A 19,032-nucleotide genomic window follows, 5' to 3' on the forward strand; every position below is an offset into this window, starting at 1 on the left:
ATAGGTGGCCTCCTGGGGAAGGACATGACAAGGACAGCTTTATCCCTGATCACTCCCAAAGAAGAGGAGGGGCACTCTTCGCCTTCCACCGCCATGTCCCTCCAGCCCCACTTCACTCACTGGAGTGTGCAGATTCCAAGACCAAAGCCACATGCTAATGGAGGCATGTGATGGGAAGCCTCAGAGCTGGGAGGACCTCACAGGGCACAAAGCAGGTCACCGCCATGTGACCGTCGGGGAAACCCAGCCCAGAGCAGAGGCCTGGATCCGCCGCTCAGACCAACAGGCTGTGAGGCAGTCACACTCGTTTCTCTGACCAACCAGGGCACTGCAGGTGCAGTGTCTGCCTTAGGGTTGGCCCAAAGACTTTGCTTAGGGTGCTCCCGGGGGAGCTGTCCCTCTGCTGGGGCCATGGCCAGAGCCCCCACTCACCCACTCTACACTCAGATACCCGTCCATGTCTGGAGTAGGCGGACAGCATTTCCCACACATGAGCCTTCTCCGAAGCTAATGCTGGGGATCTGAGTCCTGTTCGGTCTCAGAAAATCCTTGACCCAAGAGAAACTGAGGGCAGGGGCTCCAGTGCCCTGTGAGCCACATGTCCCCTGAGGTGGGCAAAGGCTGCACCTCAGCCTGTACTCCCCTTCCGGAAAATGGGTATGACCACCTGAGGCCCTCCCAGGGCAGTGAGGCACATCAAAGGCACTCAAGTGTGTGTGTGTGGGGGGGGGGGGTGGGGGGGGGGGTGGGGGGGGCTTGGGGGGGTTGTTTCGGGAGGGCTTGTTTGGGGGGAAGGGAGCTTGACGGGGGAGGGGTGGGGAGGGAGTCAACATAGCTCAGTGCCCAACTCCTGGAGCAAATACCCAACTTTATTTCTGCCTCCCCCGAACACCCGAGGTGCCTGGCCCTCCTGGGACAGGGCATGGGCTCTTGTTTCCTCCCACCCTGAGCCACAGAACAGTGCCGCCAGGGGGCTCCTGGCCTGCTCCAAGACAGCCCTCGCCAGGGTGGCCAGGAGCTGAGGAGGAGTGGGCTTGGCTGACAGGAGGACAAGCAGGGTGACTTGCCCCGCCCCTCGCCACCTTTCAGGGCCTCTGGGGAGACAAGGCTTCAGGAACAGCAACGCAGGCTGGAAAGGAGCTTCGAGTCTGTGTTCAGGGTCCTCATGTTCTGGCCGACTTCCCACTGTGCAGGGCCCCAACCTCTTCCTCATCTCCCTCTGGGTGACACCCCTGACTCCGGAGGCTGCCTGCGCTGCGCGGGAGGGGTGGGCTCTGAAACCCTCCGGAGAGCAGGCCGGAGGCTGAGGTGCAGGCCAGCATTCCCAGCACCCAGACAGCAGACAGGAAGCTGCTCCCACGGTCCCAGCCACGTGGCTCCCCTCCAGGCCTGGCCCGAGGGAGAGGGGGGCAGTACCGGTAGTCCATGCTGGGGGGCTGGGCCTCAGCTCCACAAGGGCTTCCACAGCCTTGAAGGCTAGAATCTTCTTCCTCGCCCCTTCAGCCCACTGGCCTTAGGGCCCTAGAGAATGTCACCTCCAGTCCCAGCATCCTCCAGGGCTGAGGGAGACACGAGAGCAGGCAGAGCCAGGCGTCCCCAACAGGCCTGCCTCCCCCTGACAGACCTGTCCCCAGGAGCCCTCGGGGGAACATGGTGTGGAAGGAAGGGGCAGAGGGAGAGGCTTGGGCCTCAGACAGGAAGGTCAGTCTGGGGCTGGAAGACAGGAGTGTCGCCTAGAGAGGCCAAGGGTCGCTTGGCCCAGCTGCTCTGGACAGGAGATGCCTGCCCCACTTGGGGACAGAAGCCACAGGCCTGACCTCTGGGTGTCCCCATGAAGTTCCCCAGAGCTGGTTTCCCCCAAGCAGCCCGGATAGGCGCTGGCTGGTCTTCTTGAGACAGCGCTAGGGGCAGAGTGGACGCGTGGGCCTGCCGGGGCCCCTCCAGGGGCACCCCAGGAGCAGCTGCACCGGACCGTGAGCTTGTGGAGGAAGCCGAGGTTTCAGGCCACCTTGCAGAGGCCTCCACACCAGACTTGCCCAGGACGGGGGGCTCCCACTCCAGCGGGCTCTCTCCAGCCCTGGGGTCGCTGGGGCTGGCGTTCCTGGCCTCTGCCAGCAATGCCTCCAGCAGCCGCTGCAGGTGTGGTCCAGAGGCGGGAGGGGGGCTCCCATCGATGCCATGGGCCTGGAACTCTGGAGCAGGAGAGACAGAAGGCCATGTCCCAGAATCAGAGGAAGAAAGTGTGGGCCCAGCCTCAGAGCCAGAGCTGCTTTCGCTCTATCTGCAGGGGTGCAGGGCTCCTTAAGGACTTGATCACCCACCAAGCCCCTGCTGACGTGTTAAAGTTTTTCTATTTGCTTGTAAGTCTCAGGCATACCTGGAATTTCTTTGTGCATGATGTGAGTTAGGACTTCGTGTTTTTTTGAATGGACAGCTAGTTATCTTAGCCCCTAGTTGCCCGCCCTGCTTACCTCTGCAACCTCGTCTCCCACCACATCCCCCTCATTGACGCCTCCTCAGTACAGGAACCTTCTCCGGGTTCCTCGAATCCCTCTGCCCCTGTCACTCACCTCTCCCCTGGGGGCTGGGGCCACTTGGGCTGCAGTCATAAAGCCGGAGGACCCGTGTGATGTCCGAGGCACTCAGGTTCCATCGCTGGCCAATGTGGACACTGGGGTCCCAGAGCGGCATGATGGTGGGCAGCCCGCGCCGGCTGAAGGCAAGCCTGGAACCCAGCAGGCGGGATCTGAGTCTGCACCCCCAACAGGGCTGCCAGGCAGTGCAAACGGACAAGAGGAGGGAAGGGACTCACCTCCCATAGTGCATCACAGATGTGTAGTCATAGGGCACCAGCATGTTGCTGCTCCGAGATTTAATGAAGTTGATTTCAAAGCCTGAAACAGTATTTATCAATGGGGAAAGAGAACAGGCGGGAGTGGGGGGTGGATAGGGGACTTCTAGGAATTTATAAGCTAATTAAGCTGAGGGATTCAAAACCACTGCTGAATGTGCTTCTTTCTGCCCCCCCCCCCCACTGATCCCTGCTTACTATACCCCCCATCCTGGGAGGGGTCCCGACCTGCACCAGGCCTCCTAAGCATTTTCCACCCGTCCTCCTCATCTCAAGCTCCCCTGTATAAAACTAGTCTATAAACTGAAGCTTCCATGAAGCCACTGGCTCTCAGAGCCTTGGACGCCCCCCACCCACCAGGCAGAGTGCCTGCCCCTCAGATTGCAGAGCTCAGCGTCTGCTGGAGTGAAGCCCCATTCCCCACAGCAAGCCCAGCTGTTCTTGCCTTGAGCCAGCATCAGACCACCCCCTTCCTCCCGCCACCAGCTCAGAGTCCAGCACTCCCCGTTGGCCAGAGCACCCACTTCACCTGTGTCCTTCGCTGTGAGCCTCTGAAAGAAGAGCTGCACCTCCGTCTCTGCCCCCTACTCCCCCCAACCCAGGCCCCGCTGCTTCCACATCCTCCCATGGTCGCCCTCACCTGGTCACCAGCAGCCACTCACCATGAATCAATGGCATGCCATCACCTGCCAGAAAATTCTGCCCCTAGAGCAGTGGTTCTCAACCTTGGCTGCACATTAGAATCACCTGGGAATCGTTTTAAAATCCTGATTTCTGGGCCCCATCCTCCTGGAAATTCTGTTTCTTTGTTATGGGGTGGGGCCACAACATTAGTAACAAAGAAACAGAATTATCGGAGGATGAGGCCCAGAAATCAGGATTTTAAAAAGATTCCCAGGTGATTCTAATGTGCAGCCAAGGTTGAGAACCACTGCCCTAGAGAGTGCTTATTTCTTCCTTTTAAAAACCCTTCAGTTAGCAAACAATTTGGAACAGGCAATATAGTCATCTGGTTCAAAAACAAAAAACTTAAGCTATGCAATGTCTCCCCTCCACCCCCTTCTGAGCTCCCCATGTCTCACCCCCACAGCTAATTACCGTTAGCAGTTTGCCGATCCTAGCAGCGTGTGTTCTGTTACATATTAACTAGATACAAATAGTCTCATTTTTCAAAATTCTTAAGCAATTTTCCCATTAGGGTAGCAGGTGTTTTCACCTGTTTTATCATTAGAAAACAACACTAATGAACTCAAGAAATTAATGAACTCATTAATTTCTGCTTTTACCGTCAATTCCTCCTGCTTTCCTTTGTTTTCTTAACTTGGACTGGAATGCATACACTATTCTATTGATAGAAGTATGTAAGTCTACACATTTTCCCCAAGCCTTGAGCTGTGAACCATTGGTTCTAATGCATCTTCGTGATTTTCTCTCTTAGAATTCCACTATTTCTTTAACCCCCGAGATAAGAGAAAGGCTTGCTGCTTTTTGTTTGTTTTTAAACTTTAATTTCCAAGTGGAAGAAGTTTTGGGTTTGTTAGTTTCTACTTTCTACTTTATATCATGACAAAATGTTTAACTTTACTTTTTCAAATTGGAAGTTTTATTGCTGTCATATGGTATGTTCTCACAAGTATCCCATGAACACTTGAAAGGGTTATAGGCTCTGTTTCCAGGGTAGAGTCACCATCACCCCCCACTTCCCTAGACTAATTCTGATCTCCAATCTCCGTGCCCCTAGGGCACCTTCTCTGAGACTCCATGGTGCTGGTCTAGGCATCCACATGCCTAACCCCACAGCAGCAGTGGTGGTGCTCATTTCAAAAGCCCTCCGCTTGCAGGAAACCTTCCGACTCTTCCCCTCTGCTCCCATACCCCAAACCAAACCCCTGACCATGCATCCCCTCTGTTCCCACACCCCAAACCAAACCCCTGACCATGCATCCCCTGTTCCCACACCCCAAACCAAACCCCTGACCATGCATCCCCTCTGCTCCCACACCCCAAACCAAACCCCTGACCATGCATCCCCTCTGTTCCCACACCCCAAACCAAACCCCTGACCATGCATCCCCTCTGTTCCCACACCCCAAACCAAACCCCTGACCATGCATCCCCTGCTCCCACACCCCAAACCAAACCCCTGACCATGCATCCCCTCTGTTCCCACACCCCAAACCAAACCCCTGACCATGCATCCCCTGCTCCCACACCCCAAACCAAACCCCTGACCATGCATCCCCTGCTCCCACACCCCAAACCAAACCCCTGACCATGCATCCCCTCTGCTCCCACACCCCAAACCAAACCCCTGACCATGCATCCCCTCTGTTCCCACACCCCAAACCAAACCCCTGACCATGCATCCCCTCTGTTCCCACACCCCAAACCAAACCCCTGACCATGCATCCCCTGCTCCCACACCCCAAACCAAACCCCTGACCATGCATCCCCTCTGCTCCCACACCCCAAACCAAACCCCTGACCATGCATCCCCTCTGTTCCCACACCCCAAACCAAACCCCTGACCATGCATCCCCTCTGTTCCCACACCCCAAACCAAACCCCTGACCATGCATCCCCTCTGCTCCCACACCCCAAACCAAACCCCTGACCATGCATCCCCTGCTCCCACACCCCAAACCAAACCCCTGACCATGCATCCCCTCTGTTCCCACACCCCAAACCAAACCCCTGACCATGCATCCCTTCTGTTCCCACACCCCAAACCAAACCCCTGACCATGCATCCCTTCTGTTCCCACACCCCAAACCAAACCCCTGACCATGCATCCCCTCTGTTCCCACACCCCAAACCAAACTCCTGACCATGCACCCCCTCTGTTCCCACACCCCAAACCAAACCCCTGACCATGCATCCCCTCTGTTCCCACACCCCAAACCAAACTCCTGACCATGCATCCCCTCTGCGCCCCTCCCCCATGAAGCAGTAGTCTCTATTCCTCTCACCTCCTGAATTAGGCCATCCTCCCACAGGGTTAGGGTCACCCCACCATGCCTGGGGTCAAACCCCTGGTACCCAGCATGGTTCCCAGAACACAGGCCATCTGGTGCCGTGGCCCACTCCCTAGACCAGCCTCCCCATGCTTCCTTGGCCCTACCTGCTCACTAGTACCCCCTCACAGCACTGCCCTCAGCCACCCGCATCTGTCACTGGACATACACAACCACTACCTCCGGGCCTCTGCGTGGCTCAGCCCCGCCTCCACCGACATGGTTGTGTGCATGAGCAGCTGCTAGTTGGGTATACAATGAACAAGGCCCATAGGATGCCAGGAACCCATCCTCAGGTAACCAACAGTGTCCATGAGGAGAAATGGTGGTGCCCCAACTCAAGCAAGACTATGGGTGGGCAGGTGAAGGCTTAGAACCCAGAAGAGCAGCATCTGGGCCATTTCCCACCTTCCCCATAGAAGACAGGCAGATGGTGGGGAATATGGACAACTTCTTCCAAAGAGCCAGGGAACTCCTCAGACACTGGCCCACACCTGTGGCCGCTCTCCATGGACTCCTAGACCCCACCTGGCTTGCGCACCACCTGGCTTACCTGGGAGGATCTCATTCCAGTTGACACGAATATAACGGTCCCGGTCAGCCCGTGAGTGCTCATGCCAGAAGCCCAGCACATGCATGAGCTCATGCAGAACAATGCCTGGGCCCTTCTGGAGACAGGTGGGTGCCAAGGATACCACCTGCATCCCTCCACTGCGCCCCACGCCAGAGAAGCACCTGCAGGGCATGAGAGTGAGCTGGGTAGGCACCAGCCCAGAGAGAGCGAGAGCAGACCCAGCCCCTCCCCTCCTCCCTAGTTCAGGGATGAATGAGACTAACATGGCCAGGCCTTTCCCAAGTCCCTTCACCGCCTAGCCTCCTGTGAAACGGATGCACTGAGCTCCGTTACCATCCTGGATTGCAAAGAGGAGCAGGAACTGATAGTAACAGGGGTAACAAAAGCAGCTCATTGAGTGAATGGGCCCACACAGGGTGCCCCGAATCAAAGCTACCACACATTAGCTTAGGCCCCCGACAAGCTAGAAATAGCATGAGAGAGAAGGCAGAAGAGGCTCAGAAGTCAGGGGACTTGCCTGGAGTCCGGCAGCTCTTGCACTGTGGAACCCGGCCCAAGGCCAGGCCTGTCCCACCAGACCTGCACTCACCCACCAGACCATGAGGTCTCCTGGGGATGAAGGCTACATGAAGGAGTGTCAAGTACCTAACTCCCTCCCTCCCCACTTTCTGCCCGGAGCACTATAGGTCCAGCTCACCTTGGGCAAGTCACTCAGTGAGCAGGGGTATTTAGACCTGGGCGGACAGGCCCAGAAATAGATTTTAGAGAATGACTTAGTTCATTCCAGGCTGAACACAATAAAGCTGAGGAACTCGCCCTGCACGTGCACACTCGCATGCACACACCCAGGAGCACTACTTACCCAGACACGGGGATGATGGAGATGAAGTCTCTCTGGCCATGGTAGGCAACAAACCTGATGCATGTGAAGCGTTCAAACTCAGCAAATGCCTGCAGGATGACCTTGCGGCTGGGCTCATCTGGGGAGGGGACACCTGGCTGAACACCCAGACAAGCCCCCAGAACCCTCATGCCCCCTGCAAGTCTGCATGCAGGGTAGGAAACTGAGCTTCAAATCACTCCAAACATGGAGTATCAAGAAAAGGCAGCGTGCTACTTGGATCAGATAGTCCCTAGTTGCACCTTCCCATCAGCTCTTCCAGGATCTTAACTCAGCCCCAACCCCAGCTCAGGAGGCCCTAGGAACAAAAGGACTTCTGTGACTCTGTTTTATTACTTTGTTACTTTTTAAAAATATATATATTGTATTGATTTTTTACAGAGAGGAAGGAAGAGGGATAGAGAGTTAGAAACATCGATGAGAGAGAAACATCGATCAGCTGCCTCCTGCCCACCCACTACAAGGCATGTGCCCACAACCAAGGTACATGCCCTTGACTGGAATCGAACCTGGGACCCTTCAGTCCGCAGGCCGACGGTCTATCCACTGAGCCAAACTGGTTAGGGCTTGTTTGTTGCTTTTTGTTTTATATCCCACATATGAGTGACCAAATCATTTTGGTCTGACTTATTTACTTAGCATGATACTCTCAAGATCCACCCATGTTGTTGCAAATGCAAGATTCCATCTTTTTCATGGCTGGGTGGTATTCCATTGTATGTACTAGTATGTACCACATCTTCTTCACTCAGAAAGAAGGGGCCTTTGGGGGAAGGGCTCTTTGGGTGGTGCTGACAGAGGGGCTTTGGGCCTGAAGAGGAAGAGGAGAAAACCCAGGGAGGAGCACAGGCTGCACTGGAAATAGGGGGGGGGGGGGGGGCGGAGCTGGGAGGGACGGGGAGGAGCCTGGGGCAGAGCCTGGAGGGGAGGGCCTGGGAGGGTGGCACTGGGCTCCCAGTGCTCACTCACCGTACTTCTTAGAGAGCAGAAAGGGGACCTCCACCACACCCCCAATTTGGGGCCACTTGTTGCTTGTAGCCGACGACAGGCGGAAAGGACTCTGAGGAGAGAGGACATAACTCAGGGACCTCTGGGGACACAGGCCAGCCAAGCTTCCGGCCACACCTCAGGCCACAAGAGGCCTGAAGATATGAGCGGCAGGACACAGGCATGTGAGGGTGGGGAGGCCATTGGAGATGGGATAGAAGCTGGGAGTCAGCTATGTGAACTTCGGTACATGACACAAGCCTTCTGTGTAACACAGAACTTGCAACTGATTCTATCAAATCAATAGAACTCGCCCCTAGAGAGGTTGGCCAGGAGTCCCACCACCCTCCCCCTGCCCCTCCCCCCCCCCGCCCCGCCCCCGTGCTGGTGCTCAGAACTTCCCCAGCAGTCCCCAAGCACCCTGAATGTGTGGTGGAAAGATGGGGCAGCGCCCCCCCCCCCCTCCCGCCTGCCCCGCCCCGGCCTGATTCGAAGGCACTACCCTTGGCCTTGGCAGCTCTCCTCTTTTCGTCCACCAACCTAAACCCTTTGAGGCACAGGTTTTACAGCATCTGCCATGTCCTGCCCCACAGGTTTTACTGGATTCTGTTCTTATGCCAGCACTCACTGGGGAATGGGGAACAGGGGCCTCGCCTTGGGCTGCCTGCCTGGCCCTGGCCCTGCCCCTGGGGTTCCGACCCAACCAGCCCAGCCCAGTCTCATGCCACACCACTTGCAGGCAGCCTTCAAGTCATAGAACAGCCTCACCCTCTCCAGGCTACTGCCCCATTCTGGAGCCTCTGTCCTCACCGTCTCCTAAAGATGGCAGTGCTCTCGTAAACACAGAGCGCTTCCTTCCCCACTGGCAGCCCCCGCCCCCCCCCCCCCCATTCCCATCCAGCCTGCTCCCTTTCCAACTGTGCCGCCACCCCCTGCCACGACGATATCTGCATTACTCCTTGTTCTTCTTCCCCAGACCACCAACACCTCCCCACAGCCCCACAGCCACTTTGCCAACCTGTGCTCAGCTCTCCCTTCACCCTAAGACTTCCTGAGCATCTCCCCTGGGCAGGGTACCAAGCTGGGTCTTGAGGGCTCAAACCTCCTCCTTCAGGAAGCCCTCCCAGCCTGCCACCATTCCAGATGTTACCCTTTCTTCCCATTCAGGCTGGCTCTTCCTAATAGAACCTTCCCTCTGACTTTGGCAAGAAAGGGTGCCTACCAAGCTATGAGCAACAAAGAGTTCCCGCCCATGTCACACCCACAAGACACCTGGGGCGAGAGGAGGTTCAAAGGCCTCTATCACTACCTGTGAGGTTACTAGTACCTACTCACTCACCGGCCGGAGGATGTCCCCCTCGAGGAGGAAGCTGCTCTCTGGGGTTTCCTCAGGGATGAGCTCTGGGAGGAAGGGAGAGATGCGTGTGGGCCCAGGTCCCCGCAGAGCGCAGGCTTTAGGGACAGAGGCCTTGGTTGCCAGAACCATCAACCCCCGGGTTTGTCCTTCCTCCAACTCTGGAGCCGGAGCGCCCCTGGGCACCGAGGCTCTTCTTCCCTGGGCCTCAGGCAAGTTGGGTGGCTCCTCTGAGCCACAGTCTACAGAAGTGTGATGCTTCTCAGCCTTGCCCAAAGGCAGTCCACGGTTCCCGTGGTGGCCACAATTCAGAGCCAACTCCTGCGTCCTGGGCAGGAGGCCCTCTGTTGTCAGGAGGCAGCCTGTCTTCCAGCTGTCTCCATCCACAGCCCAGCTGCATTCCTCAGACCATGCCCTGGGCCCTCTGTCCCACCTCATCCCCATCTAACTCCTGCCCCTCTGTGTGGTACTCAGGACCCTTGTGGTGACAAGTGACAGAAATTCCAGCCCAAACCACGTAGGAGGAGGGTGAACACTGGCTCCAGGGAGCCTGGCTCTCTCCCGCTCCCCGATCCAGCTTGTCTCTCCTCTCCGCCAACAGTTCTATTTCTGCCGCAGCCCTTCTCCAGTCTCTGTCCCCACATCTAAGCCCCAGGAGGACTCCTGGAAGAGGGCCCGACACCCTGGAGGTGCCTGGGGTTGGGTTCCCTAGAAGAGCCAAAGCCAGGAGCCAGCTAGAAACGATGTCCGATTCTGAGGGACTACGGAATGTGGAGAGCCCTGGGGAAGAACGGGCTCAGCTGGAGGGTAGCCTCAGCCTGATCCTGAGACAGGCCAGTAAGCCAGGACAGGTGGGATAGGGAAACAGACAGCTGAACAAACTGAGCAATTCACAACAGATGCAGAAGGCCACCTCCCTAGGAATAACATGTAGGCCTCAGCTGTATTTCAGCTCCAGACCCAGAAAAGCAGCAAAACCAGGTGGGTGACATCAGGACCAGCTGCAATGACTATCAACCCCCTGCCCTGACACTGAACAATCAGTGAAAACCAGGGCCCTGGGAGAGCTGAGAAAGAGCACACCTAGGAAACTGATGAATAATCTGCTAAAACCCTCCCCTGAATTCCAGCCTGTGAGAAAGAGAAAGCCTCAAGACAAAGGACCCAGCTGTGCTCTCCCTCTAGGGAGCAGCCCCCCATCCCCTTTCCCCTCTTCCTCAACCACTTCTTCCCCCAGGGCATGCATCTCCTAGACGCTAAGGGACCCCAGGAGACTGCAACCTGGGGAGCAATGGGCAGCAGCAGCTCATCCCAGGCTCACCCCTGAGCCTGTCCCCAAGGCCCCCTTTTCTCTGACTTCCCAGAGAGCTAGGGCAGCCCAGCCTAGGCTCTCCTGTTGCTTCTCCTATACTAAGCCCTTTCTTCTTTTACTGTCCCCAGATTCAATAAACGTTCCCTCACAGTCACCTGGACTCCTGCTAGGAAATGTTTGCTGCATGAAGTCAAAAACCCAAACACTATGGGCAGGCCCTAGGCAGACCTGCCAACGGCCAGGTCCACCTTTCCGGTAACAATCCCAGCGGAGCTCTGGGCCCCAGTGGCACCATGGACTCATCCCGCCTTGAGGCAGGAGCCACATGCATGAACCCATGAGTCACTGTGGGCCCCCTCCTGCCCCCACTCCCAGGCAGTGGAGGGCAGCTTCCCAACATCCCTGGCTGAAGGCCTGCAGCTGCAAGGCCTCAGTAGCCAGCATTCCCAGCAGCTGGGACCGTGTGCTCCCGGCTGCTATAGGAGGCTCATGGAATGTAATTGTCTGGGCTGCCAGCAATAGTAGCTAAAAGATTTCTCTATGGCATCTAAAAACTGATGCCAGGGAAGCCTCAGTTTGAGTCTCGCTACCCCAGACAGGTCAAAGTCACCAAAGGCAGTGTCCTGCCTGCTCCAGCTCAGCAGTGCCGGGCTGCAGATGGGCTCACAGAAAGAAGGGGCAGACCACACATGGCTTCCTCATCCGCAGTCCCATCCCCCAGGGCGAGGTCACCCATTCCCCCAAAGAAAGCTTCCAACATCTGGACCCTCGTCTGTGTTTCTTTCAGCTTGGTCCCAGGACATCAACGTGTCCTCGTTCTCCACCTGAGACCCAGACAGGGAGGCCCTGGCCTCGTGCTTCTTTGCTCTGTATCCCCAGCTCGTCCCCTCACACCTGCAGGCCGTGCTGCACCAGGTGGCCGACATGTTTGCCCACATCCACTGATGACCGAGCTGGACAGCAGACAGAGAGAGCGCCACACTTCTGTTCGGCCATTCATAAATCCCGTGCGCTCCCCCTTCTGTGAAAGTAACACCAGCTGAGAAGTTACAGAAACCGATGGGGAAAGCTGCAGGGAGAACCATTACTCCTCTAGAGCTTCCTCTCAGCTTCTCTGCTGGCTGAGCCTTCAGCACAGTTCTCCCCACACATGTGGACACCGTCATACCCTGCTGCACCCTCCCCCCACCCCACCCCCCAAGACATGGTGCCCTCACCTTGATTAATCGCAGGGATGTCCTTGTCCCAAGACGTCTGGGTCCCCTCAGGGGTGAGGCCTTCTGAGAAGCTGCTCCCACAGGCTCCTGGACAGCTGGAGGCTGGGGGTGCTCCTAGGATCAAACCTGGCCCAGACATCCATGGGCCCAAGCGCCCCCATGTGGGAGAGGATGTCAGGACGTGGGCGGGGTGGGTGACCCTCCCTTTACTAAGAGAGGCTCCAGCAAGCAGTCCTGGGAGCCTGCCTGGCCGCCCCTCTCAGCCCCCGCCGGTGCTGAGGCCTAGACAGCTCTGAGGAAGGGGCTCCCCGAGCGGGACCAACACCAGCTGCAAAAGGCAGCCCTTGCTCAAGAGTATGTGGGTGTCTGAGGTGGGGGGACAGCAGGAAGGAGGGACAGGGACAAAGCTCAGGCTGCAACCCTGGTGGCAGGGTGTGGGCCAGCCTCAGACCCTGCCCTACAACTCCCTTCTCAGCCCGGCAAGCCTAGCCAAGCCAGCAGAACGAGGCCTCTGGAGTGCCACACGGCCAGGCCGGCCTCTGCTGCGGGCCCTTCAGGAGGCCTCCGGGGGGGGGGGGGGGGCCTGGAGTTGACTCTAGGAATGTCCCTGGAGAGCCCATTCTTGAGCCATTCAAACCAACCCAGGGCCTGGCAGGCTCCAGCCACACCCTCTGGTCTCTGCCAGCGCTCTGCAAACTGAAGCCCAAGCAGGAGGGTGAGGCAGCCGCTTACCTGGCAAAGAGAGCAGACCCAGCATCCAAGGCCAGAAGCCCCCCATGCTTGTGCTGTCTGCGGTGGGCCCACTGACCCCTCAGCAAGCTGGAGCTGGCACCCAGGCCGGAAGAGGCAGCCTAGTTACAGCCTGGTCACCCGCCCTTAAATAGCAGCTTCTCCTGCCCCCACCTTCAGCTTCTCCCCAATCAATTCCACCTGCAGCCCCTTCCCAACCAACTTCACCTGCAGCCCCTCCCACGCCTGCTTGAGCTCCCCACCTCCAGCCTCTGGACCCTGGTCGGATCCTTCCGCCCTAGCTAAATGGACCAGAGGCCAGGTATAAGGCACCCTGGGGAGAGGCGTCCCACTGGGGACTGTGCCTCTGCTGAGGTCCCCTCCCACCACCAGGGGGCAGAGAATCATCACAGAAAGACTCTGAGACCCAGCGCAGGAGGGACCTCACCCTCCCACCCAGGGAAACCCTGTTCCTGCCCCTGCCTGTGCTCAGATGTGGGAAAGCTGCCTGAGACCCAGAGGCTCCCCGGTCTATCTGTGGAAGGAGGGAAAGTTCACTACATCCTCATCAGCTTTTATTTTCGCATGCATACAGACAGGGGACAATCACAAGTACAGGAATCAGGGAGAGTTCACACGCTGAATGCCTGCAGTAGCCTGCCATGGGGAAGGCGGAGCCTCTTGGATACCTAGATCCTCACATAGACGATACCCTGTCATCCCCACTGATGTCATCCCCTGTCATTCCAAAGCTAAGCTGCTTGTCCCGATTCTCGCACCTCTGAACCCACTTAGCCTTTCCAGAGGCCCATCCTGTGTGGCCATCCCTGGATTTAAGTCCTGCAGGCAGAGGACGTGGGGACTCCAGTGAAGGGAAGCCACAGAACCAAAGATGCCAGGTATTGTCCTCAAGCACCTCTCAGCATCCTGCTGTGCCTGGAACCCAGGTCTCTCATAAGAATGGGATTGGATCACAGGGAGAAGAGATGCAGACAGAGGTCCCCGCTGCCAGGCGGGATATCAACACATGGAGCTGACCCTTCAGATGAGAGTGCTCGCGAGGTCAAACCATCCCAATGACCAGTCATCACGCTGCTTGGGCAGAGAAACAGGTTCTTAGTTCAGAAATGCAGTTCGTCTCAAGGACGTTATGTTGAGTGAAATAAGTCAGTCACAACGGGACAAAACTGTGTGATCCCACCAGCAGGATGTGTACAGATTCCTGGACAGATGTAGGATAGTGGTTGCCAGGGGCTGGGAGGGCAATGGGAGTTGTTGTTTAAGTGGGAACAGAGTTTCAGTTTTGTAAGAAGGAAAAGTTCTGGAGATCCACTGAACAACAATGCAAATACGCTTAATACTACTGAACAGCACACTTAGAATAGCCCAGGTGGCCCTGGCTGGGTGGCTCAGTGGCTAGAGGGTAGGCCCAAGCACCAGAGGGTCGCAAGTTCAATTCCCAGTTAAGGGCACGTACCTGGGTTGCAGATTTGATCTCTAGCCCAGGTTGGTGTGCGGGCAGGAGGCAACCAATTGATCTGTCTCTCTCATTGGTGTTCTCTCTCTCTCTCTCCCCCTCCCTCCCTCCCCCTCTCCCCTTCCCTCCCTCCCTTCCACTCTCTCTAAAAATCAATGGAAAAAATATCCTTGAGTGAGGATTAACAACAACAAAATATAGTAAAGATGGTGCCCTGGCTAGTGTGGTCCCGTGTACCAAAAAGTTGCTGGTTTGATTCCCGGTCAGGGCACATGACTGGGTTTGGGGCTGGATCCCCAGTAGGGAGCATGCAGGAGGCAGCCGATGCTTCTCTCTCTCTCTCTCTCTCTCTCTCTCTCTCTCTCTCTCTCTCTCTCTCCCGCTTCCTTCCTCTCTCTCTAAAATCAATTTTTAAATATTTTAAAAAATAGTAAAGATGGCTGGGTTGGCCTGGCTCAGCTATTGAGCATCAACCCATGAACCAGGAGGTCGTGGTTTGATTCCCAATCAGGGCACATGCCCGGGTTTCAGGCTCAATCCCCAATAGGGAGTCTGCAGGAGGCAGCCAATCAGTGATTCTCATCATTGATGTTTCTACCTCTCTCTCCCTCTCCCTTCCTCTCTGAAATCAATAAAAATATATTTTAAAAATAGTAAAGATGATAAATTTTGTTATATATGTTACCATAGTTAAAATTGTTAAAATAAATAAAAAGGAAGGAAGGAGGGAAGGAAAGAAGGAAGGAAGGAAGGAAGGAAGGAAGGAAGGAAGGAAGGAAGGAAGGAAGGAAGGAAGGAAGGAAGGAAAAAGCCGTTTGGAAGACAAACTTAAAACCCTGGGAAGAGGAAGGTAAAATTGAGGTGTTGTGTGGGGTGGGATGGGGCAGGGGTGAGAGGATGGGGTGAGCAGGGGCCTCAGCCACCAGTCCTGCTGTGTGTGAGGTGGGGCTGTGTGAAGGGAAGGCCGATGACTCAGGGCCCCAGCTGCCCCCCCCATCCCAAATGCGCATGGCATTCTGGGCAGGTCCAAACGGAAGGCCACTCAGGGCCTGAGGAAGCCCTGATAGCCATCCCAGCTCTGCGGTTCTCACCAGGGAACAGAGCAAACAAGGCACCAGGGGCAGGCTGTTCACCCCATGCCGCCTCGTGGAGTGAGTGCCCATCTGTGCCAGATTCTGGGCACAAGGCTGAGCAAACCGTAGGCCCCACCCTCGTAGGCATCCAGCTTGGTTGAGAGGCACAACTGCACACCTGAAAACCTTTGCCTCTTGGGCCACCAGGAGCTCACACTTCCTGATCACCTACTATGCGCAGGTGCAGGAGCTTGACACAATTCACTTGTGTAAGTCTCAACGCCACCCTAGCAGGTGGGGACTAACAATAAACCCATTTAACAGACAAGGAAACAGAAACACAGCGAGGTGAGGCCAAACTGGCCCCTAACCATCCAACTACACTGCCAAGTTACTATATAAATAAAAACAACCAAATTGCCCAAATCTCCGAAAATAAACCTCCACTGCCCCACTGAGGTGTGCTTGGCCAAGGAAAGGTGAGCCCTGAGTAAGAAACAGCTTTTGAACATTTCCCCAGACACTGACTTAAGACCAGATGCTTGCGAAGTTGTTTTTTTAAACAAAACAATATTTTATTGGCATATTCTCAAGGTTCTGTATAAATATAAAGTGCTAAGTTTCCAACCCCCGCCCACGGGGCGGGAGGAAGTAGGGGAGGGAGTGTTAAATATCAGTTGAACACAAATAACTTTCCAGCGCCAACAGGGCGTGAAATGCTCAAATACACACACGCAAGCAAGAGGTCCACACAAGGGGCGCGTCTGTTCTCCAAGCCCAGCTCCTTAGGAGCAGGGGCTCAGGCTCCAGGCCGTGGGGTGCGCCACCCTGGATGGGGCTCCTGGTTGTCACAGCTTGTCCCTTGGGCTCTCAGGCTGCCAAGGGCTTCAACACAGTGGTGGGGCCACTGGGTCCATGGGTGTAAAGTCCAGTTAGTTTCTGCCAGAGGATGGGGGAGGAGGGAAGTAGACAAACCCTCACTCTTGTCCCCAGATGAGGGCCAGCCCTCAGACCCCTAGCAGAAGAGCACCAGGTGAGAGTCCAGCATTCCTGTACTTCCAGCGCCCCTACCTGGGAGCTTTCCAAACTCCGAGGAAGGGGCAGTTCTCCCTGAGGTGAGGGGGGCTGCGGGGCCCCCAAGGACAGCCTAGCTGTCCCAGGTCAGCTCCCCTGGAACCACAGCTGTGTGCACCTCAGTGACATAGCACCTGAGTCTCAAACTGTAGCAGCTGCCCCATGAAACTGAAATTGGGGGAGATGACCCCCCGGCGTTGCTTAACGAAGTCAAAGGCCTCATCCAGCCGCACGCGGTGGCTCTGTATCAGGTATGCCAGGCAGATGGTGGCAGAGCGGGAGATGCCCGCCTGGCAGTGCACCAGCACCCGGCCCCCACTGTTCTTCACAGAATCTGCAAGAGAAAAGGGCGGGGATCAGATGGGAAGTTGAGCAGGGAGGAAACCATGCCCCAAGTCCGTCCCCTGAACCCCCCCATCCCGGGGCCAAGTACCCCTCGTACCGATGAAGCCTATGGCCTCCTGAAACCAGGCACTGATCTCCACCATCTGGTTGTCCTCCACCGGGATGCTCTTGTAGCGCAGAAGGCCCTCGAAGTGGTTGGGGCAGCTGGCGGAGACGTTGAGGACAGCGGTGATGCCACAGGCCTGCAGGCCCTGCAGATCCGATGAGTGGCTGCAGCTGCCCAGGAAGAGGTAGGGCAAGATCTCCACAGGGCCACCCTGGAGGAAGAGGGGAGGGGAGGGGTGAGGCCCTCTCCACACAGGCCTGGAGGAGCCCCGGGGCAGTCCTGACCAAGACCAGGCTCCTGGGGGTCTGAGGACATCAAGGGGCACACAGCACTCACGGATAAACACATCTCCCTTGAGCCTCAAAGGTGGCTGCAAACATCCACAGACCACAGACCCACACCAGGCACAGTGACACAGGGGGACAGTGACAAGGAGCTGTGATTTCAACTCACCTGGTCATAGAAGGGAACCCTGGGGTCTGAGCGGCTGCTTTCTGCCCCAGCAGGAGGCATCGCTGGGGCGGGGGACTCGGAGCACAGGTCAGGACAGCAGGCCTGGAAGGCATCGAAGCCTCCTACAGGGGAGAACAGGGGCTGTCAGCGGAAGGCCCGGGAGGGAGGGGCGCGGGAGGGCTGGACAGGGAAAGTGGGGCCAGCCGCTCACCTCGAAGGAAGCACACAGTGGTGGGCCCGGCGTGGGTCTCGTGCAGCAGCGCAGCCAGCAGCACCCGGGCAGGGCAATCGTGTGGCAATGTGGCAAGCGAGGCACTGGCCTGGTCCAGCACCACGGCCCGCGCCAGCTCCCCGCGGGCCAGGCGCGCCCGCAGCGCGCGATCCGGCAGCAGACAGGCGAGGGCAGCGGCCGGGGGGCCGCGAGCGCGGCGCCGCAGCATGGTGTTCCAGGGCACCGGCCGCGCGGTGCGCACGTGGCGCCGGCAGAAGGCCAGGAAGGGGCGGCAGTCGAGCAGCAGCGTGCGCTCGGCCTCCCGCGGCTCCCGCAGCAGCGCCCCCAGCGCCGCGCACTCCAGCTCGCGGGCCTCTTCCAGCCCCATGGCGCCGGCCTCTTCCTGCGCTCCTTCTCTGCGTCCCCACGCCTCCTGCTACCCCTGCTCTGCGCGAGGCCCCGCCGTCCCAGTCCCGTTGGCTCCGGCGGCGCCCTCCGCAGCCCGGCCTTAAGTAGCCTGGCCAGGCCCCCGGGTTACCATATAAGGGCAGAGCAGGAAGGCGCCGGGGACGCCCCCGCGGCCTCACGCGGGCTCAGCCCAGACTGGGGGCGGGGTGCGTTGGGGTAAAACCGGGACCACCTCTGGAGGGAAGTGTGTGCCAGGAGCAGTGGGGCCCAAACATCCCCCGTTTACGCCGCAGCCTGGAACCGCGCGCCCACCTTTTGATCTGCCCTGCGCTGCCAGTCCTCGGGCAGTGGCTCTGTATGCACATCCCCCTCCCAGGGACTGCGAGCCCTGGTGCCCCTGCCCTGCTTCCTCTCCCTTTTCTCTGTTCCTCCCAGGATGTCCCCCTGAGGAATGTATTTCAGCAAAGGCTGACGTGTGCCTGCTGTCACCCTGATCTCTGCACTGGAGGGTCACTGTCCCTTCTACTAGACCTTGGGCAGAAGGGGCTTGCTTCCCCCCACCCCACCCCCACCTCCCCCTTGCATGGCTGAGACCAGCACTCAGGGTTGCACAGCAGGTTAGTGGCCAAGCTGGGCCAGAACATGGTCCTCTGAGGCCAACACCCTGGGCATCTGGGTGAGGAGGACCCCAGCCTGGGAGGGGTGCGAGAGGCAGGGGGCCCATGATGAGTTTCCAGTATGAGCAGGCAAGGCTTCCTCCCCAGGAGCCCAGGGAAACCCCAGGGACCCGAGACAAAGCACTTCCCCAAGTCATAGGCCAGCTCTGAAGGGGAATTCTTCTGCTGACGGTGCTGGGCTCTCCCGGGTACCTCGTGGGAATTTCAGGAGCGGCCCCAAGGGGAAGGGCGAGAAGAGCTACCAGAACCTGCTCCTCCATTGTCCCCTC

At 57.5% G+C, this 19,032-nt stretch overlaps 2 protein-coding genes across 2 annotated transcripts; both read right to left on the minus strand.

Annotated features, from left to right (window-relative positions):
* Nucleotides 1-900: 900 nt before the first annotated feature.
* ASTL (astacin like metalloendopeptidase) lies at nucleotides 901-12,988 on the minus strand. Its single transcript, XM_059660703.1, has 9 exons — nucleotides 12,943-12,988; nucleotides 12,211-12,336; nucleotides 9,667-9,728; nucleotides 8,310-8,400; nucleotides 7,302-7,419; nucleotides 6,419-6,600; nucleotides 2,813-2,894; nucleotides 2,571-2,725; nucleotides 901-2,192 (listed from the first exon to the last, which is right to left on the minus strand). The coding sequence occupies exons 1-9, from the start codon at nucleotides 12,986-12,988 to the stop codon at nucleotides 1,690-1,692; spliced, it is 1,365 nt and encodes a 454-aa protein (XP_059516686.1). The 3' UTR covers nucleotides 901-1,689.
* Nucleotides 12,989-16,047: 3,059 nt separating this feature from the next.
* DUSP2 (dual specificity phosphatase 2) lies at nucleotides 16,048-18,622 on the minus strand. The gene is made up of 4 exons (XM_059659128.1): nucleotides 17,679-18,622; nucleotides 17,468-17,589; nucleotides 17,006-17,225; nucleotides 16,048-16,897 (listed from the first exon to the last, which is right to left on the minus strand). Exons 1-4 carry the CDS (start codon nucleotides 18,064-18,066, stop codon nucleotides 16,683-16,685), a joined length of 945 nt encoding a protein of 314 aa, XP_059515111.1. The 5' UTR covers nucleotides 18,067-18,622; the 3' UTR covers nucleotides 16,048-16,682.
* Between the last annotated feature and the right edge of the window lie 410 nt (nucleotides 18,623-19,032).

This window comes from Myotis daubentonii, chromosome 12, assembly GCF_963259705.1.
Source record: "Myotis daubentonii chromosome 12, mMyoDau2.1, whole genome shotgun sequence".
Classification (NCBI taxonomy): Eukaryota; Metazoa; Chordata; class Mammalia; order Chiroptera; family Vespertilionidae; genus Myotis; species Myotis daubentonii.